This window comes from Pyrus communis, chromosome 4 (assembly GCF_041283825.1).
Source record: "Pyrus communis isolate YQ-2024b chromosome 4, ASM4128382v1, whole genome shotgun sequence".
Lineage (NCBI taxonomy): Eukaryota > Viridiplantae > Streptophyta > Magnoliopsida > Rosales > Rosaceae > Pyrus > Pyrus communis.
In genome coordinates, this window is record NC_142568.1 from 17,266,869 (window position 1) to 17,287,751 (window position 20,883).

Genomic DNA, 20,883 nt, shown 5'->3' on the forward strand with positions numbered 1-20,883 from the left:
GAAACATAAGAGCTCTAGTCTTCTCAAGTAGATCTCTATTCTTCCTCTCGGCCACCCCATTTTGTTGAGGTGTTCCAACACAGCTTGTTTGGTGTAATATACCATGCGTGCTCAAGTAGTGTGACATGTTATGAGACATATATTCTGTGTCGTTATCTGATCGTAAAATATGAATTTTTGAAGCAAATTGGGTGGCCACAAGTCTATGAAAATCTTGAAAAACTTCCATCACTTCACTTTTAAATTTCAAAAGATACAACCAAGTAATCCTTGTGAAATCATCCACAAAAGTTACAAAATATTTGTATCCATCAAAAGACTCTATAGTTGGTCCCCAAACATCGGAATGCACAATTTCAAAAGGGTTACTAGCCCTAGACAAAGAGGAAGTAAATGGTAATCTAGTAAACTTAGAAAAATGACAAACATCACAAGGACTTGTAACTTTGCACATATTTGGGAACAAGGTGGATAAAACTTTTTCAGAAGGATGTGCTAGACGTTGGTGCCAAAGTTGTTGTTCTTGAGCTAAGCTTGAAGTGACTTGAAAAACCTTGGGAACTTGAATATGCTTGGAAAGATAGTAGAGACCATTTAAGAAAAATCCTTCACCAATCGTCTTCTTGGTGACTACATCCTGAAAGATCACATTTTTGGGAGAGAAAATGGCAAGACAATTTAATGAGTTTGTGATCTTGCTAACAGATAAAAGTTGAAAAGGGAATGAGGGAACATAAAGAGCCTCAGACTCGACATCACTTGAGATCAAATGTATTTTTCCTTTTCCCACAACCATAGCATTTTTTCCATTGGCAACTGACACTTGGGATGGAAAAGAAAATTTTTCAAATTTATGCAAGTTTGTAGACTTGTTAGTCATATGATCAGTGGCTCCAGAATCTATAATCCAATAATCATGCACATTACCAATGTTGAGAGCAGTTGAGAAGGAGTGTAAGATACCTGGGATGTCCCTTTGTACCACGCCTTCATTTCCAGCCAGGAAGTCAGCAAACTGTCCTAGTAGTGCAGTTTGATTGTTGTCACACTGATTTAGTGGTCCTTCACTATCTCCAAGACCTTGTTTCTTGTGAAGAAACATAGCAAACTCGTTAATCAGTGCAGCTGGATTAGTGGTGAACTTCAGTGCTCAATCAGAAGAAGTTGTGGCAACATGATTTGCCTTGTAAGAAGGGTTGTACGAGCCTTTCGAGACACCTTTGTTATCCCTAGGAAACTTTGGTTTTAATTCTGGATGAAGAATCCAGCATCGGTTTCTTGAGTGCCCACCAGCATCACAATGGCTACATTTTAAGCCAGTTTTCTTTCCTTTGTAGCCTCTCTCCTCACCAAGTTTTTGGTTAGAGAAGTAAGCCCTAGCTTCTGGTATATTTGCCTTCATGTCCAAGGTCATGACTTTCCTTCGAACCTCTTCTCTTTGAATTGTGGCACACACACTTGAAAAAGAAGGCAGGTCGGGATTCATGAGGATATGGCTTCGAAGATCTTCGAATTCAGGGCTCAGGCTTGCTAGGAGTTGGAATATTTTGTCTTCCTCGGCTCTTTTAGTTAGCACAGCAGCGTCGATGGTGTGTGGTCGATACACATTCAGCTCGTTCCACATAGTGGTCAGCTTTCCAAGATGTTGCACAAATGGCTTCCCTTCCTGTTGCAAACCAGGAATGTCCTTCTTTAACTGAAACACTCTAGCCGCATTGTTCTGATTTCCATACATTTCCTTGAGATTTTTCCAAAGAGTCATGGAGGATTCAGCATAGCTAAAAATTTCTGCAATCTTACGATCCATGGAATTGAGTAGCCACGACATGACCAACTGGTCTTTGCATAGCCAAGCATCATACTCCGGTGAGGTAGTCTCAGGCATTGGAATAGCACCATTAACATAACCAAGCTTTGATCGTCCTCCCAGAGCAAGAGAAACTGCTCTCTCCCATGGAAGATAGTTAAACTCATTTAGCAAGACAGAACTAAGACGTTGATTTGGGTTGATATCAATATCTGAGTGTGTTGATGGTGGAGTAGCATGAAAGCCGTCTCCTTCCGAATTTACTAAGCTTTCTTCAGCCATGATTGAAGGACAAGAAGCTCACAAATCTCTCAAGAGAACACCACAGAGACAGGCCGGTTAGGGTCACTGCTCTGATACCATATTGAATTTTGAATGTCTATATTTGTATTGTGTGAAATTGTATGAAACCAATTACAAGGAAAGCTCATATAAATGAGCAAGGAAAAGAAACGGGAGGAGCCGAAAACAAGGAAAAGCAAAACATAAAAAAGGAAAAAACAAAGCATGAAACATGGAAGCATAAAACATGGAAGGAAACATGGAAAAGTAAACATGGAAGGAAACATGGAAAAGTAAAAGTATGCTTTCTTCCAATATATGTTTATTTTTGTTTAATTGATTTAATTTGATAACAAAAAATAAATAGAAGCGTGTGAGAAGCTAAAAAGAATGTGAAAATCACATCTCCTATCATTATTAAAAGGTTGGACTGACGGAGAGGCCAATGGTGCAAAAATTTCAATTATAATCTTATTTTTGTCAATTTATAAACGATAAAGTGTAATTGATCTAATTTATGGATCACAATAGATATTCTAAACTAAAAGGAATGAAGAGAATTTGAACTCAGTACACAATGAGTTAAAATATAAGGCATTTTCACTAGGACGATCCGCCACTTGTGAATTGATCTTATTTAACTATGAATTTTGTAGACCATTAAGTTCAAGCTTTATCAAATTCAACCAGTCAGTGATTAGCTAAAATTAAAAGGAGAGTGACAAACGGTTGATTTATTCAGATTTTTTTTTTATTTGAAATATTGTCAGTCCCTTGATAAAAGTTAATTGCTAAAAAATAGTATGCATAATTTAAACATGTTGTAAAGCAACTGGCTGAGGAGTCATTGTCCCTTTGAATGCTTCCAAGTTCCAACATACATTAGCAATATGGCAACATTACTCCAAGATCTTTTTGGCAACTTCTCACGTAGATAAAAAATTTAAATTAAATTTACAAAATAAATAATACATTGTGGCGACTTGGACAGTGGCTGGCCAGTTTGTGGCTACAGCGGCGGCAGCACTACTCGTCCATCAGCAGGGGTTCTTTCGTTTTTGTGTTCTCTGGTTTTAGAGTTTTGTGTGGGCCCTTGAGGTGTCCCTGTGGAGAAAAGCTTGTATGGGATTTGGTTTGCCATTAGATTTCATTGAATGGCACTACAATCCACTTAAAACTTACCACGTGGCAAGTCTTAAATATATTATTTTATCATTCTTTTATATTTATAATTTTTTAACTAATTAATATATTATATATATTAATGTTATGTTTCCTTTTTTATTTCTTTCCCCCTATTTTTTTTCTTCCCAAATCCCCCCCCTTCCCACACTTTTGTTTTGCCGTAGGTCATAGGACTCCCTCCCCTTTCTTTCTTTCCCAGTTTCATTTCTTTCTTTCTTTAAATAAAATAAAAAAAAGTTATGCACCCACTCCAAATTTATCATGGAAAGTAACCAAGTATCTGTAAGCTTCAGCGTCTGAATGCACCACCATTCCGATTTTGTCGTAGATCTTAGGTTTCAGTACTCTCTCCCCTTTCTTTCTTTCCCAGTTTCGTTTCTTTCTTTCTTTTTTTTTTTAAAAAAAAAGAAATAAAGTTCTACACCCACTCCAATTTTATCATGGAAAGAAACTAAGAATCTGCAAGTTTTTTTTCTTTCTTTATACAATAGTTGCTTTGATCATGTGACATGAATAATCCACATATATAGATGTAGTAGGGTTATTTTCTTTTCTTTTAATTGGGGGTTTTTGGGTTCGGGTGAGGTTTTTTGGATTTTTTATATTTATAATATGAATTAGGGTATCAGAATGGTGGTGCATTCAAACGCTGAAGCTTACAGATACTTGGTTGCTTTCCATGATAAACTTGGAGTGGGTGCATAACTTTTTTTTATTTTATTTAAAGAAAGAAAGAAATGAAAATGGGAAAGAAAGAAAGGGGAGGGAGTCCTATGACCTACGGCAAAACAAAAGTGTGGGAAGGGGGGGGGGGATTTGGGAAGAAAAAAAATAGGGGGAAAAAAAATAAAAAAGGAAACATAACATTAATATATATAATATATTAATTAATTAAAAAAATAATTATAAAAATTTTAAATATAAAAGAATGATAAAAGAATATATTTAAGACTTGCCACGTGGCAAGTTTTAAGTGGATTGTAGTGCCATTCAGCGAAGTCTAGTGGCAAGCCAAGCCCCATACAAGTTTTTCTCGTCCCTGTGGACCTCCATTAAGAGTAATATTATTTTTCACATAGTTTTACCAAAAAAATAATATACCCACATAATTTTTAATATATTTTTAAAAATAACTATTGATATATTTAAAACATAAAAAAATAAATATAATCAGCATGGGTACATTCACAAAAAAAAAAAGTGTACAAATTAAATAACAAATATGAGTATATATTAAAATTCAGAATTATGAGTAAAAAAAAAAACTAAAAAGAATATTCGACAAAATAAAAAACTAAAAAGAATATTGGTAGAAATTAAAAAAAAAAGTTACAAATTATAAACAGAAATATATGAAAAAATACTAAAAATTGAATTTGGAAATAATTAATAAGTTTTTTATTTTTAATATTAACACATGATGACTTGTAAATAATTTAATATTCAAATAATAACATGAAGAAAAGTCAAGAGAATTTGATCAGAAAATGAAAAAGAAATAAAGTTTCACTTAATGAGAAAGAAATGAGGGATGGAAACCTAATTTATTTTTAAATTTATCACAATTCAAATATTTTAGCAGGAAGTATAGTTTGAAATATATGACCTCTGTTAGTACACTTCAGCAATTAAAGAAAGGATAAACTAACACTTTTTTATGCTCTTACACGTCCTTAATTAAACATGTCTGTTTGTTTTTGTTTGATTTATTTAATTTGATGATAAAAAATAAGTAAAAGTGTGAAAATTACCTCCCCAATCAATATTAAAAGGTAGACTGATGGGGAGGCCAATGGTGCAAAATTTTAATTATAATGTTATTTTTGACAATTTATAAACGAAAAAGTCTAAGTTGACCTAATTTGTTGATTACAATATATATTTTACATCAAGAGAATGGAGAAAGTTTGAACTGAGGACGCAATAAGTCAAAAAAAAAAAAAAAAAAGACTTAACCACTAGGACGATCCACCTCGTGTGAATTGACCTTATTTAACTGAGGTTTAGTGGTATTCCTGTTCACTTGTAAGTGAGAGGTTTTAGGTTCGATTCTCGCCAAATGCGAATTTAAACTACATTATTATTAGTCAATTGTAAGGCTAAACCCAACCCATCATTCCTTAATGTAGATAATATTATTTGTTAAAAAAAACAAAAAAAATAAGAAAAGAAAAAAAACCAATGAATTTGTAGAAGCTTTATCAAATTCAACTAGACAGTGATTAAAGTAAAATTAAAAGGAGAGTGACTAAAGGTGGATTTATTCAGACAATTTGCTTTTTTTTTTTTTTTTTTTTTTTTTTTTGTTAATTTGAAACGTATTGTCAGTGTCTTCATAAAAGTTGATTGCTAAGAAATAGTATGCATATTTTAAACATGTTGTCAAGTTTTGATTGAGGAGTCATCGTCTCTTTGAATGCTTCCAAGTTCCAACATACATTACCTATACGCCAACATTACTCCAAGCTCTTTTTGGCAGCTTTCCCCAATGGTAGGTAGACTAAAATTTTAAATTAATTTTACAAATTAAATGATGTGTCATTAATAAAAAATAAATACGGTAATCAACACTTAAGTAATAATTTAATCATCAACAACCACATTATTTAGTTTACAAAATTTAGTCTCTCTAATGTTGGTCCTAATAAGCATGTAATTATCAAATCAGAACCGAAACTAGATATATATTTCATTTCAATGAATTCAATATAAATTTGTATAAACAGTTCAACAATCTTAAAACATACTTGATAAACTATTTAATTGATAATGTCGTCAGTATTTGATCAATGGTAATGTAGGAAGACCAAATTTCTAAACTGAATTTTATAAGCCAAATGATGTGGATTTTAATGATTGGATTAGTACTTAGGTATTAATTAACGTGCTAATTCTCTATTGGTGACGCATAATTTGGTTTGCAAATTTGGTCTCCCCATCATTTTGCTTTGATTAATATGTCACCGTTATATGATTATAACCAATTCAACAATTGAGATTCATTGTGGCGACCTGGACGGTGGCTGGCCAGTTTCCGTTGTGGCTACCGGCGCAGCGGCGGGGTTCTTTCTTTTTTGTCTTCCCTGGTTTTAGAGTTTTGTATGGGCCTTTGGGGTGTCCCTGTGGACCTCCTTTTAAGCGTTGTTAGTTTTGTGTTCTCATTTCAGTTTTCATTTGAATTTATCTGAACAAACTCAAACGTTTCCAAAACAGGCGTGGAGAAATGAAGTTAACATCAAAGTAAAAGAACAGACGCAATCACGACTCAGTTACGTCGATTTCTTATCTGCAAACTACAAACTAAACACCAAAAGTCAGCAAACTAATCCTCAATTATTCCATCATCCAAATCAGATCTTCACATTAATGATTACAGAATTTCACTAATAAGATAGAATCCACTAAAGACGGATTCGAGGGTATAATGTGTGGAGGTTGACCGCGTTAGGCAAGTGGTGCTTCTAGACATGATTGCTAAATCTGACCTTTGTTATATTGAAAACTTTGAATGCTTGAGGAGATTTCAGGCATCAACTTATGGGTGGAGCTATATCTAACATTCCCAGAAAGTATGGATTGTGACTGAACGTACAGATCAGGATGGATAAGGACGACGCTCCTGATAAAATTGATGCATCCTGGTAAGCGTTCAACTATACACGCATCGATGGGAATAATATGACAGAGAATTTAATCAACTACAATGTAAGGTATGACAGAAAGTAAATCCACAGAGAACATCGATAGGTGATAACATAGTATATGCACAAACCTTTCAAGCTCTGTGACAAGGTAAATGTGACGTAAAAACTCATCAAGCTTCGAGAAATCTTAGAACCCTGGAGTATCTGTATTTCTCTTTCAGTTTTCAAGCCTACCGTCTTTCTCAAATGCAATTGTGACCCAAGAAATAGAAAATACAATTGTGACCAATGTATTAAAAGCATGAGACGTGGGCGAGGCGTTTGAGGGATAGCCCAGCCTAGGCGCCTCACAAGACCTAAATTTTTTAATATATACACTGAGTGTATACATATATTACATTAAAACACCCTTAGCACACAAATATATTACAAATACATATACACATATATACATATATTATATTATATTTTATATATAATAGAGGATGAAAAGCACAATGAGCACACATATAACAATGAACACATACAGCACACACATCCATTATATAAAATAAAAAAAATTAGAAAAAAAAAAATGCAGAGAGATGATAGTGCAAGGAAGAGGTACGAGACAGTTAAAACCCTACCCAAAATATGGGTTTGGGAGTAAAAAAAAACACAAAAATAAATAAATAAATAAAATTAAAAAAAAAAATAAAATCCCCTAAGGCACGCCTTCTGGCAGCTCTGGTGATGCCTTCCGCCCACTCCCTCAAAACAGAGGCAGCAACACTCAAGCCCAGCCTCACAGAGCGCCTAGGCGTGCCCTGCAGCAAGCCTTTTAAAACATTGATTGTGACTTCCAGATGTATTTACTAGCATCATGTGGGAAAACCAGGAAGCAATGGGGTACATATTCAAATAAACTACAAATAAACATTTCAAATGCATCATCATTTCCAGCACCAGCATCATCCTTTCAAATGTGTCAACAGTTCTGTAGGTACTCTCTTCATTGAATACCTATTTGTACCACCCACCTAGTCCACTAGACAACCGCAGGCAAATGATCGATTCCAAAGTGGCTCTATCATCTAAAGTAATCAATTAAATCAACATTGACTAAATTATCCAGAAGGGAACTCGACATGAGAAAAACAATGGGCAAAAAGAACTGGTGTGGCCCAAAATCATGAGAAGCCTATTCATATCCATGTCAAACCCAAAATCATGAGAAGCCTATTCATATCCATGTCAAAAAATGTTCTCCCATGATTAAAAGAGGACATAAACCTCAAATAAAAACTACTTTACAATGAAATCATCACGGTTTCAGTGCTCTGAGATATCCTTTGAGCCAAATATATGGTTGGGATAACCATATCTTCATACTGAACAATATTCTTTATGCAATATGTCCACCAATAGACAATTTGTCAATTTTAATGGTTTAACTGTGGTCAATCTGTGGTGACGATATCTGTAGGCTTCAGATTCCACGAAAATAAGGAAGAGAAATGCTAATATCTACCACCTGTGTGGTTCATCAATCATCACTCGTAACATGTCATAACATTCTTTCTTTTTCTAAAGAGCACATCAATCTTCTTAAAATGTAACATTGAACTGCAGTTCTAAATAAGCTGCCATTGGGTTTATTGAGAAATCATGTATAACAAGCATCATGTAGACTAAAGAGAAAAAAAAAACAAACATCTCTAGCATGTTAGTGGGTGTTATTGTGTGGGTGCGGGTGGTACAATTGCTGAGCATGTAAATGAAATACGCACATCAACTCATCAAGTGAGCATCGAACATCATCTATATGAGAAATTTATTTAATATGACCGAGTGACGCATGGTTAAGTTTAAAGTTTCCTTCTGGCTTAAGTTTCAAGTATTGTACCAATAAGAGCATCCACCGAAAATATCAACCAAATCATGTGAAAACAAACCAATATAATGCTTAGGCACATTACAATCGATTTATAGATAAGGTATTGTTATATACTTTGACTAAAATTAGATTGTTATTCAACTAATTCAGCATAAGATAACTGCAGAACATAAATATACACTAATATACATACAGTTTGGGAGACTGATGCCCTTTTCCTGAATCACGATCTTTCATCAAACGCTAACGCAAACAAGAGATATACATGATCACCAAAACTGATTCTTCTATGTCATTTTACAAGTTCTTAGGATCATCCAGTTGACACTCAATTAATTCTATGCAGATGGCTCTTGCCAGACCAACTTATGAGCATAAAATTCATGGTTTGCCGTTATGCTCTCTAAGTTCATAGCTTCCATCTTGCTCCAAGCTCATATCAAAAAATTCAGATACTGAACCATTTCGCTTACTACTCCGAGTCTTTCTTGTTGGACTCTGTCCTCTCTGTTTCCTATCAGAACCAGCTTCTGCACCGCGCATTGTGGGACTACTTAGAATTTCTCCTATTCCTCCCCTTCTTCACCACTCTGCCATCGTAAGCATGTTTCAGATTCAAACCCTCCCCATTTGATTCCTCTAAATCGAACGACCCACTTCCCAATTTCCCCTTACCCTTAAACCCATCTCCCAATTCCTCAGCTCCTCCAAATCCTTCATCTTCAAGCTCCAAACTCTCCAATTCCTCCGGCCCAGAAATCCTTTTATACGGCCTCACACTAAGAACAACCCCTTTGGGGAAAAACCTCGCGGAGGGTAAGTCCTCCATGGTATGAAACAGCTGCGGGCCGTCCCTCTCCGTCCACAAATCGAACCCACCAGGCTTCTGAAACCTATCCGCCAAGACCTTGACTTGCTCGTCGGCGCTGACAGAGAACAAGTTCGGAGCTTTCTCAACAACCTCCCATGGCCGCTCGAGCTCGTACACGGCGGCTTTGAGCTCGGCCCTCTTTCGCATCTCGTAGATTTGGCGCTCGCGGCAGAGGCGCGCCTTGAGGAGCTGCTTGGCTTTTTTCGCCTGCATGCGCTTCCACTGCCACTTGGATACGCCGCCGGGGAAGGTTCTGGGCCCGCCGCCCATCCGGATTATCATGGGTTTGGGTATTAGAGTTAGGGATTGGAGGGAGAGGTGGGAGAGCTCCGTGTGGAGGAAGAGAGGGGTTGGGGACGTTAAGGCATTGGAGAACGAGAGGCGCTGCTTTTGGGAAACGAATTAGGGATTGAGTGGAGAAATAGGGGGAAATTGGAGAATTGAAGTTAGGGTTTGCAGAGATTGGAACGCAGGAAGAAGATGGCGGGAAGTGAGGGCAGCGGAGCCACTGTGTTCCACTGTGGAGTGGAGTTTCCAAATTTGTGGCGGTTGGTTTTCTTAGCATTTTGGACGAGGGAGTAGGGAAACAACCCGACCCGGACCGGCTCATCGATAAATCTTGGGCTTATCTTTCGGGCCCTTAACAATCTGTGGGCCGGTAATATATTGAAATTTAGCTCACTTTTTTTCACGCTGTTGTGTTTTGAAAAAAAACTGTTTCTGTTGTGTTATGAGAATAAACTCATTTTTGTTACTTCATGTTTTTAGTTTTTTTTTTACCCAAAACTATGAGAATAAGCTGTTTTTCAGTGTTTACCAAACACTTTTTTGAGTTTAGTTTTTTTTTATATTTACTTTTTATAAAATCATCTCAGTACCAAACCGGTACTTAATTAAATCTTGAAGTACGATAATTAGGATTAAGCAGTAAAGCAAAAGAACTTTTCCCGGAAATCTCATGGGATTATAAAATTGTTGTTGTATATTCTAACATTAATTGTTGGTACATTTCAAAAATTTATTGGTGTACTCGTCACAAAGTGCTATTCATCAGTCTGTCCATGTACTATAATATGAGTAGATGAACAAAATTGATATATGAGAAAGATATGGTAAAATTAATAAATAGATACAAATATTGCTGGCGTATACGTTGGAAGTGATGAGGTTGGGTGAGGCGTAGAAATAGGCCAAGTCCAGCACTCAGAATCTTCAATGTTACAAATGCAAAATTGGATACAAATATTGCATTAGTGAATTGGTAGTAACGCATCGCATCATAACGCTCACACCAAGAAATCTTGAACTTGAATGTTGAACCAAAAATCAAGAGTTTGATCTTGTGCAAGAGGTGTCGAAGGTTGATCCCATATGATCATCTCCAATCCAAATTGTTAACTATTAAAATTTAGGGTAAATTACATTTCACCCTTCATATTTGGGTGTAATTGTAATCTCATACAATATCTTTAAAACATTTCAATCTCATACATTAGCTATTATTTTGTTTCAATTTTATACAATCGTTAAAAAATCTGTTAAATTAGTTGTTTTCTTTTCCAATTCGCCAATCCCACGCCGTTCTTCCTCTCCTTGATTTTTTTTTTTTTCTATCTACTTTTCTTTTCCAATTCCTCCCAAAGATTTGAAATCCACAAAATGCTAACAAAAACCAAAATTGTAGAGTTCACTATTATCACGTCATCACTTAACGGCTAACTTAATAGATTTTTTAACGGTTGTATGAAATTAAAATAAAATGATAACTAATGTAAAAATGATAACTAATGTATGAGATTGAAATGTTTTAAAGATGTTGTATGAGGTTATTATTGAACCCAAACTTGAGGGTGTAAAATGTAATTTATCCTAAAATTTAGGTATATTTGTCAATTTGCCTTCCGAACTTGTATGGAACTGAAATTGGTAGTTCTATACAAGTTTAGAGTGCAAATCGACAAGTACCTCTAAAATTTATAGTTCCAAAATCAAATTTTAGCATATGTTTTTTTCCCAACTAAAATTTAGCATCTCAACTATATGAATTGTCGAACAATTGTTTTAGCCTCAATTTCTTTTCAATTTTCTTATCGGAAATATATATATTATATATATTAATCTCAATCATCTTCAACGATAATCCAACTGAATCGAATTTCTCTTTTCAATTAAACATCAAATAAAAAAAAGAATAAATAACATTATGCACCCTCAATTTTTAGTGTAATTGCAAAATTAACACCCTAAAAAGAAATACTCGTCTAATAGAATCAATTCGAGTCATTCTCTTGTTTTACAACAAAAGAAAAGAATATTGCAACAACTAAAAGATCATGGCTCACTCCTATTGAATGTTGCAAAAATTAAAAGATCATGGCTCACTCCTATTAACTATTTGTTCAAATTGATCTTGTCGTGTGGTTGGTGAGCAAGTGCTAGCATGGTGCAAAAATGTTGGGAGAAGAAATAGTGCTAAAAAACAAATATGGAAATTTACCATTGCGAGTTGAAGATGGTCTAGATGGTCATGCATATACACTATAGCTAACACCCCTTGATTAACTACCATTGCTTAGAAAGAAGAGGTAATGTAGCCAAAGGAACTAGGAGATAATTAAAGTAAAGCCAAATTGAACAATTTCGGTATCATCCACCATCTCATGATGTGCAGTTCGGTTGAGCAAGACATGAGAAGAAGGTGGAGTCGAGGAAATGCGACCAGGATTAGTTATCAAAAGTAATATCCTGTGTATAAGAAAGAAAAAGAGAATTACATAAGGAGACTAGATCAGTTTAAAACTGAATGACTACTTCTAACAATCATTAATAACCATCGTTGTTTCAAAAAAGTTAAACATGAATTTGATAGTTCCACAAGAAAACTCTCGTCATCAATTTTTTGTGATTGGTAATTTGGTAATCATGGAAGATGAAGAAGGAAAACTTCCATGCTCATTTGAGTCATTTCAATTTTCATGACTCCGAGAGGATAATTAATAATGAGTTATCTAATAACTTTTATTTTGACGGTATGGATGAACACTACTTGGCTGCTTCTATCCAATCACATACGAACATGTATCCAAATAATTAAAATTATAAACATTTGGATAATGTCCTTATGTGATTAAGTTAAAAGTAGGAGTTGCTGCTGAATTTGTAGCAGCCAAATAGTGTTTTTGTTTTTTTTTGTTTATGAAAAAACTTAAGGGAGAGTTAGATACGTAGAGGGATCTTTTACAAAAAAATAAAAATAAAATAAAAGAAGCTATTATTTGGCAGTTGGATTAACAATATTTTACACTTTTCAAGTTTAGAGTGAATTTAAAATAAGGAAAACTAATGAAAAGTGCTTGAAAACTTTGAGTTTTAATGATAAAGACAAAATACAGGGTAAAGTGAATAGTACTAGAATTGACTTTTTAATGTAAAAATGTTGTTTTTCGTTAAGATGAACAGTACCATGGGCTTTTTGTTAAAACACTCCTTATATAAGTCGCTAAGTTTTAATTTTCTCACATTATACACAAAGATGGTTTGAAATCATATCAAGTTATGTTTTGTCTATTTAATCGTATGGTCTTTCGTTAAATTGAGAAAATTGCAACTGTGGACAGAAGCCACACTTGTATCACCTTAATTCTGAAGGTAGTTATATATGAAATTACTTCGTAGTAGTTAACAACTAATAGTGACAAATCCTAACCTTCATAACACGAAGCACCAGTGGTCTAGTGGTAGAATAGTACCCTGCCACGGTACAGACCCGGGTTCGATTCCCGGCTGGTGCACTTCCCTTTTTAACCTTTTTCTAGATCCGTCTTGGTTTTTTTGGCACTTTCCAACTAAGATTTCTGATCGAACAAAGTTGCATCCAGATTTAGCAACCAACTCAATCTGCCTGGCTCGAGAGTTGAAGCCTGGAGGCACGTGTGTTCCTGACAGTGAGGAGCCTCTGCGCACGTGAAACTCCCTACTAGGGTTTGACCATCACCATTCACCAGTCGATCGATGAGCTGACTTATAAAAATGAAGGCAAGCAACCCTAATCCAATCACACACCCTCCGTGCACAGACAGTGACTTACAATTTGACATAAACATTGTAATTCATATGTGTTGGAACCCCCAGTCCCACATCGGACAGAGGGAGAAGAGAAGAGTGCTTTAAATAGAAATACCCCTCTCTAATTAACACCGAGGCCTTTTGTGATAAAACCCCACACCTGAGGATTGTGCAGGTGGTTAAGTGGGGACAGTATCGGTGTTATTGGAGTAGGCCCTCGGCCCGTCGACCTGAAAATTTCCACATGGTATCAGAGCAAGGGGACGGGCCCGTACTGCCACGTGATTGGGTGGGTCCCCATTGGCCCCGCGTGATTGTCCACGTAGGCCAAAGATGCGTGTTTGGGTGGGTCCCCATTGGCCCCGCGTGATTGGGTGAGTCTCGACATGGCTCCACGTGGTTGCCGATGTGTGGAAATTCACGTGTGACCCATAAGTGGGGTCTCACGTGCGGGGGAGTGTTGGAACCCCCAGTCCCACATCGGACAGAGGGAGAAGAGAAAAGTGCTTTAAATAGAAATACCCCTCTCTAATTAACACCGAGGCCTTTTGTGATAAAACCCCACACCTGAGGATTGTGCAGGTGGTTAAGTGGGGACAGTATCGGTGTTGTTGGAGTGGGCCATCGGCCCGTCGACCTGAAAATTTCCACAATATGAGACACACCGTGCTGCGGTCTCAAGTTGTCCAAAACAGTTGTTTCCCGCAATGTGACTTTGGGCGACGAAATTTTGTGCCACGAAAAATGTTTCGTCGCGCAAAGTGACCTTGTGCGACGAAAATTTAAACTTTGTCACGCAAAGTCTTTACTAAAATAAAAAAAATTATTTTTTAAAATCTTTGCGCGACGTAATTCAAATATTTCGTCACCTAAACCAATTTATTTTCATTTTTTATTTTGTACCCATAATACTTAAGAAATTGAACAGTATATATATTTATTAAGTAGCTTTAAATTTATTATTGTAGTTCGGATTGGGTTTTTGTTAGAAAAATATATTATTGTAGTTCGATTCAAATTTTTGTTAGAAAATATATTTTAAATTGAAGATCGAATTAGTTCATTGTATTCATATAGGGTCAAGGAGTGTAGCTGTAAAAAATCATCAAAATCGGAGTTGAAATAACCGTTAAATCGTGATTTTTTGTTTATGGTTGAAAAGTTTTGTGCCATTACTTGATCTCTGAACGTTTTTTTTTTTTTTGGTGATTTTTGGCGTATATGATCTCGAAGTATATACAAACAAGTTTGACGGTTGGATTGTTGAAACGAGTTTCGTAGAATGCGTATCCCATCAAAACAATAGAATCACTAACACTTAAAGAGTTTATTTATATTTTCATCAAGTATAACATAAGATTTTGTGGTATCCACGAGTGTAAATATTTTAAATTGAAGATCGAATTCAGTAATTGTATTCATATAAAATCAAGAAGTGTAGCTGTAAAAAATCATCAAAATCGGAGTTAAAATAACTGTTAAATCATGATTTTTCGTTTATAACCGTTGAAAAGTTTTGTCTCGTTACTTGATCTCTGAATAATTGTTTTTTGCGATTTTTGGCGTATACGATCTCTAAGTATATACAAACAAGTTTGACGATTGGATCGTTAAATGGGGTGTGTGTGTGTGTGTGTGTGTGTGTATATACTAAGTAGCTTTAAATTTATTTATTTTGTACGTATAACGTTTAAGAAATTGAATGATATATATATATATATATATATATTTATTATGTAGCTTTAAATTTATTATTGTAGTACGAATTGGGTTTTTGTTAGAAAAATATATTATTGTGGGTTTTATGTAAAAAAAAATTGAATTTGAAGGGAGTAAAGTCACAATTTCAGTAAATTTTATTATTTTCTTTTTTATTATTTATAAAAATTATTTTTATAAATTTTGCGTGACAAGCCAATAATTCGTTGCGCAAAATCCTTAAATTTGGACGGGAGCCAAAAATGGGACGCGAGAAATTTTTTTTAAGACTTTGGGCAACCAAACTCTAAAAATTTGGGTGGCCATAAAAAATGGGATGCAGGAAATTTTTTTTAAATTTTTTTCAAGTGGTCGCACAAAACTTTGCATGACCACACTTCGTCGCCCAAAACTCTAAAAATTTGGGCGGGCACCAAAAATGCCCTACGGGAATTTAAAATTTTATTTTTTTAGTGGTCGCGCAACATTTTGCACGACCAATTTTTCGTTGCTCAAAACTTTGCGCGATTAATACTTCGTCGCTCAAAACTCTAAAAATTTGGGCGAGCAAAAAAATGGGATGCGGGAATTTTTTAAAATTTTTTTTTTTAAGACTTTGCACGATCAATATTTCGTCGCACATCCTTCGTTGCGCAAAGTGATACAATTTTTAAAACCAAAATAACTTCTCCATAATTTTCTCAATGTCTTTCTCTACTCTTACCTCTCTTGTGATAGCCCGTTCCAAAAATATTTACCTTTAGCACGAGAATGCCTTTTTTGCCCTTACTCGTTAGTGGTTGCGGGTGCGCGAATGGACTATGTTTTGGGTTGGCTTTTGGGATTATTTTAAACCTACACACACACATCCACACATGCACACATGCACCCTTTTTTTTTTTTCTTGGTTCTGTCTCTCTCCACCTTCTCGACGTTTCTTCCATTTTCTTCCATTTGTACATACAGCTTCACATCTCATAGTTTTGGCACGGATCGAGGTTCCAAATACCTTCTTCATGCTCCTTGTGGCCTAACCAACACACCCATACCCTTGGTTTGGCTTGGAACCCTCGAAAACCCGTAGAATCCACGGACTCTGTCGATGGTACTGTTCATTTGCTCATGATCGTGGAGGTTTTATCGAGTTTTGAGATCACTGGGAGTCTTAAAACCTTCTCACGAAGCTCGGAGGACAAGTTTGAAGGATTTTGGACGTCGAGATAACAAGTTCTATGGTTGGCCAGATTTTGTGAGATTTCTCCGGCGAGATTCCGGCATTTTTGGTGCTTCAAAGTGGTATAAACTTCTTCTCCTTGTCCTAAGCTTCATTTTGACGTAAATTTTGTGAAGTTTGGTTGAGAATTGAGTGAGAAAAGTGAGTTTAAAGTTTTTCTAGAATCCGGCTCCGGAGCGGCGGCAGGTGCCGGATTCCGGCAACCTGAGATAAGGGACGACGGAATATTCCGTCAAAGTTGACGGAATATTCCTAACGGAGACTAACGATGTCAGGTTAAAGTTAACAGAATATTCTGGTAAATTGACGAAATATTCCCTAATGGCGTTAGGGATTTCGTCCGTGCGCCAAGCACGTGCCTGCGCGTGGGAGGCGATTGTGGCAGTGCCTTGGCCGGCACGTGGGGGCGCGTGAGGCTTCTGAAATTTTTTCTAAAAATATGGGGTGTTCGTGGGATTGAGTAGAGCATGTTGGTATATTCAAACACCCTAATTGAGCAATGTATGAGAAGTTATTACCTAAGGATGGTTATGTGCGTTAAATTGAAGGTTTTATTGTTGTTTCACATATAGGTAAGGACTATCTTGAGGACGAGCGCAGCCACGCGAGGCTCGGGGCCTACGATCCTTCTACGTATTAGTGAGTGAGCTTTTGTTTTCAGTATATATATATATATATATATATATATATATATATATATTTTTTTTTATTGGTATCTTTCCAGAAATTACGTTTTAATGGTTTTACAATTAAAATGCCATGTCAAATATCGTCGATATTATTATTGTGATTGTGTTGGTTATGCTTTGGTACCGCGGACGCTCAGGTAAGTCAGGTGAATATGTTTGTTAGTGATAGATGTGGTGATGACGAGATTGAGTTATAGCTTATATTCCTGCACCTCGGTGATTGTGCTTCGCCAAAGTAGGGCCTGACCTTCATGTGATCATTCACCTCCCGCACCGTAAGCTCACCTTGGATCCAAGGCAAGTGCCAGCCTGTCATACAAACCACTATAGGTGGTTCCGACTCGTAGGTGACTTGTGATACATCGCACAACCTTCACATGATCGTAGCACTGAGCGTATTTATATACACCAGCCTATCGTACAGGCCACTATAGGTGGTTTCGACTTGTGTGCCGGATAGTGGTTGAGGAGCTATAGATTCAGTCATACAGGTCACTTTAGGTGACTCCGGCTGATGTATTGATATTACATGCATATTATGATTTGTTTTATCTCACCTGCTTGATGCTTATACTATTTGTTTGGATATTCTAACACGGCATATTTCTGGTATGGCATATTTGAGTTTTATCGTTTTTAGCATGATTTGATATACGAGTACGTATAATATTTTCTGGAAAGTATACGGGTTTTACAGAGAGGGGTTATTACTTGATATTGAAATGGTTTGGAAAACTTTGTTTTTGTCCACTCACGTTTTCTGTTTTGTGCCCCTCCAGGTTTTAGGTAGCGAGGACGTGGGTGACGAACGAGGCATCGAGGCAATTTTGACAGAGCACCCTCTATGTAGGATTTTCTAGTTATCGCTTGTGTAGTATTGTTTATTCTGGACTACACCTAGGATACTTGAACTTTTACTTTGCATTTCTCATTCCATGTTTGTCACTATCACTCACTGATCGTTTTATTGTAAATTATCTCGTCGACTTTATTTCCTCGTACTTTCACTCTTCTACTTTCGCATTGCGCACTTGGCTACGTTACCCTCACGTGACGGCCAGCACGTTCCAACTTTTTGATCGGGGTGTGTCATCTCCCCTCTCTTTCCCTCTCCCCAAATCTGACCCTCTCTCTCACACTCACTCCTCTCACTTAATCTCTCTTCTCTCTTCACTATCTCTCACTCTCACTCACTCTCTCTCTTTCTCTCTCTCTCTCTCTCACTATCTCCTCTAATTCTCTCACACTTACTCCTCCCTCTCATTCTCACTCACTCTCAATCTTCCCAAAAGGTATATTCTCCCCAAATTTTAATTTTTTTCATAAATATGTGTTTTTGGAGTTAGTTTTGAGTTTGGTGCGGGGTTTGGGGTCAAGTATAGGATGAGGAGTGGAGTTTGGGGTCGGATTTGGGGTATACCAATTTTAGGGGAGATTATGCCAATTTTTTGTTATTTGACCATATGTATATATTTTTTTGTAGGGAATTGTCGAGACTTTGATGGCTAAAGTTGAGAATTAGGACGCTATCGAAACATATCCCCCCACCACTATCACCAAAATAGACTTGTATTAGGATTTTATTATTGTACTTTGTTTATTTTTGTGTACATTTTGAATATATTATAAATATTGGATAATTTGATCACTATTTTTCATATGTAATTTTATTTTGAACATGTCAATTTAAATTAAAGTATTTAAAAAAATAAAATCATACAATAAAATTAAATTAAAAAGTAAAAATTCGAAAAATCTTGCACTGCCAAATATTTCGTTGCGTAAACAATTAATATAATTAAATTAATATAAGAGAAATAATAAAACAAAAAGTCAAAACCTTGCGCGACAAAATATTTCGTCGCACAAAATATTTAATTAATTTATTAGAATTTAAAATATTTAAAAACAAAATTTAAAAATTTAAAAACAAAATATAAAAATTTAAAATATTTCATTGCGCAAAGAAAACTACTTTGTCGCACAAAACCATTTTGCGCGACAAATTACTTTGTCGCACAAAAATACTTTGTATGACAAATTAATTCGTCGCGCAAACCTTATCGTCACGAGCTTTGCGAGATGAACCATGCACGACTAAAATTTCGTCGCGCAAGGTTTTGCACGACGAAATTGTACTTTGCACAACAAACTTATTTCGTCGCGCAAAATGTTTTTTGTAGTAGTGATTGAAGAAATTAGAGAATGGTGTCATCTAGTAAGTTGCTACCTAGACCTATTGCTTAAGGGCATGGTCACTGATCACCATATGAGCTGTTGCCATCCCAAGCAATATATTGATATGATCGATATGAAAAAACACCGACCAAAATTTATATAGCTACTTCTGACCATCTTCCATTCTTTAGTTATAGATCTATGGGAACCAGAGCCTTCCATTTAATTTATTTTTCTTCTGTTTATTTGCATATACAACTTGACAAATAAACATGTTACTGATCTTGTTCCCTTGATTCAAATATTAGTTGTATTTATGATATTCTAATGATTACACGTGTAATCTTCTTGCATTTCCCCCTTCACAGACAACCCCATTAATTCAAAGTACAGGAACGAATAGATTATTCCTAGAATCCGACAAATCGAACTTTCCATCTAATTAGTAATTAACCACACAATTATAGGGTCTGCATGCACTCTTCTGCTCACATGCAAACCAATATAATATACACACACACACACACACACATATATTGCTCTTAAAGAATCCATCTATTCATCCTCCTCATCCACTCCAAACATCCAACACCCATTTTCCTAAGTTTTCTCAGGAGAAAAAAAAAACACTCCATTTCGTAAAAAGATGGCTCAATCTCAATGGCTTCTGCTTTGCTTGATCTCAGCAGCTGCTTATGTGAGTGTAACCATGGCTGATGAAAATGCTCATCAAACCCTAGGGCAGTCTTCTTCAGCTTCAATCGCAAGCACTCCAGCTCCAAGTCCATCTCCACTTGTAATTAGGAAACTGGGAATGCACAACCCTAGTAAGGCCAATTCCAAGTCTTCTGACGCACCAGCTTTAAGCCCGAGCAGTGCACCTGCAGCTTCTACAAGTGAAGCGCCGGAGACTGAAGAGAGTCTGAGCATCCCAGAGCAAGAGATCCACCTCAAAAAGCACCACCATTCGATGGATAAGTCGGTTGCCGGAGGCGGTGTGATCCTCGGAGGACTTGCCACCACCTTTTTGGTGGCAGTTTTCAGTTACATTAGAGCCACTGCAAGACATAAAGCTTCAGAGACTAGTATTACTGGTTCTCAAATTGCTAGTCCGTAGTTTTGTCGTATGTATGTTAATGGGTGTGTTAATTTGATGTTATGTGGCTGTAAAGAAATTAATACGAAGTAAAATATGATATTGAAGCCACGTCGGGGCCTTGAACATTTCAACTATTGTTGATAGAAATTGGACGACCACATAATTTGATCACGAATTCATTTGATATTTCAAATCAATTAGGCAAGAGTAATGCTATTTAAACATATAAATTTAACCTCGTAGCTGACATACATT

The 20,883-nt window shown here is 36.1% G+C and overlaps 1 protein-coding gene and 2 non-coding genes across 3 annotated transcripts; 1 reads left to right on the forward strand and 2 right to left on the reverse strand.

The window, feature by feature from the left end:
- Window positions 1–1,150: 1,150 nt before the first annotated feature.
- LOC137733511 (uncharacterized) lies at window positions 1,151–2,089 on the reverse strand. The gene is made up of 2 exons (XM_088691954.1): window positions 1,832–2,089; window positions 1,151–1,738 (listed from the first exon to the last, which is right to left on the reverse strand). The coding sequence occupies exons 1-2, from the start codon at window positions 2,087–2,089 to the stop codon at window positions 1,151–1,153; spliced, it is 846 nt and encodes a 281-aa protein (XP_088548080.1).
- A 6,747-nt stretch (window positions 2,090–8,836) lies between these two features.
- On the reverse strand, window positions 8,837–10,278 carry LOC137723740 (uncharacterized). The gene has a single exon (XR_015961706.1). It is a non-coding gene; the product is annotated as an uncharacterized LOC137723740 (transcript).
- Window positions 10,279–13,385: 3,107 nt separating this feature from the next.
- On the forward strand, window positions 13,386–13,456 carry TRNAG-GCC (transfer RNA glycine (anticodon GCC)). Its single transcript has one exon. It is a non-coding gene; the product is annotated as a tRNA-Gly (tRNA).
- The last annotated feature ends 7,427 nt before the right edge of the window (window positions 13,457–20,883 follow it).

Excerpts from the sequence above, each read along its gene's own strand:
- LOC137733511 (XM_088691954.1), bottom strand. The coding sequence starts at position 2,089 with ATGGCTGAAGAAAGCTTAGTAAATTCGGAAGGAGACGGCTTTCATGCT. Across the intron at positions 1,739-1,831 it reads GGCTATGCAAAGACCAGTTG|GAAATGTATGGAAATCAGAA; the intron begins GTCATGTCGTGG and ends AAAAATCTCAAG.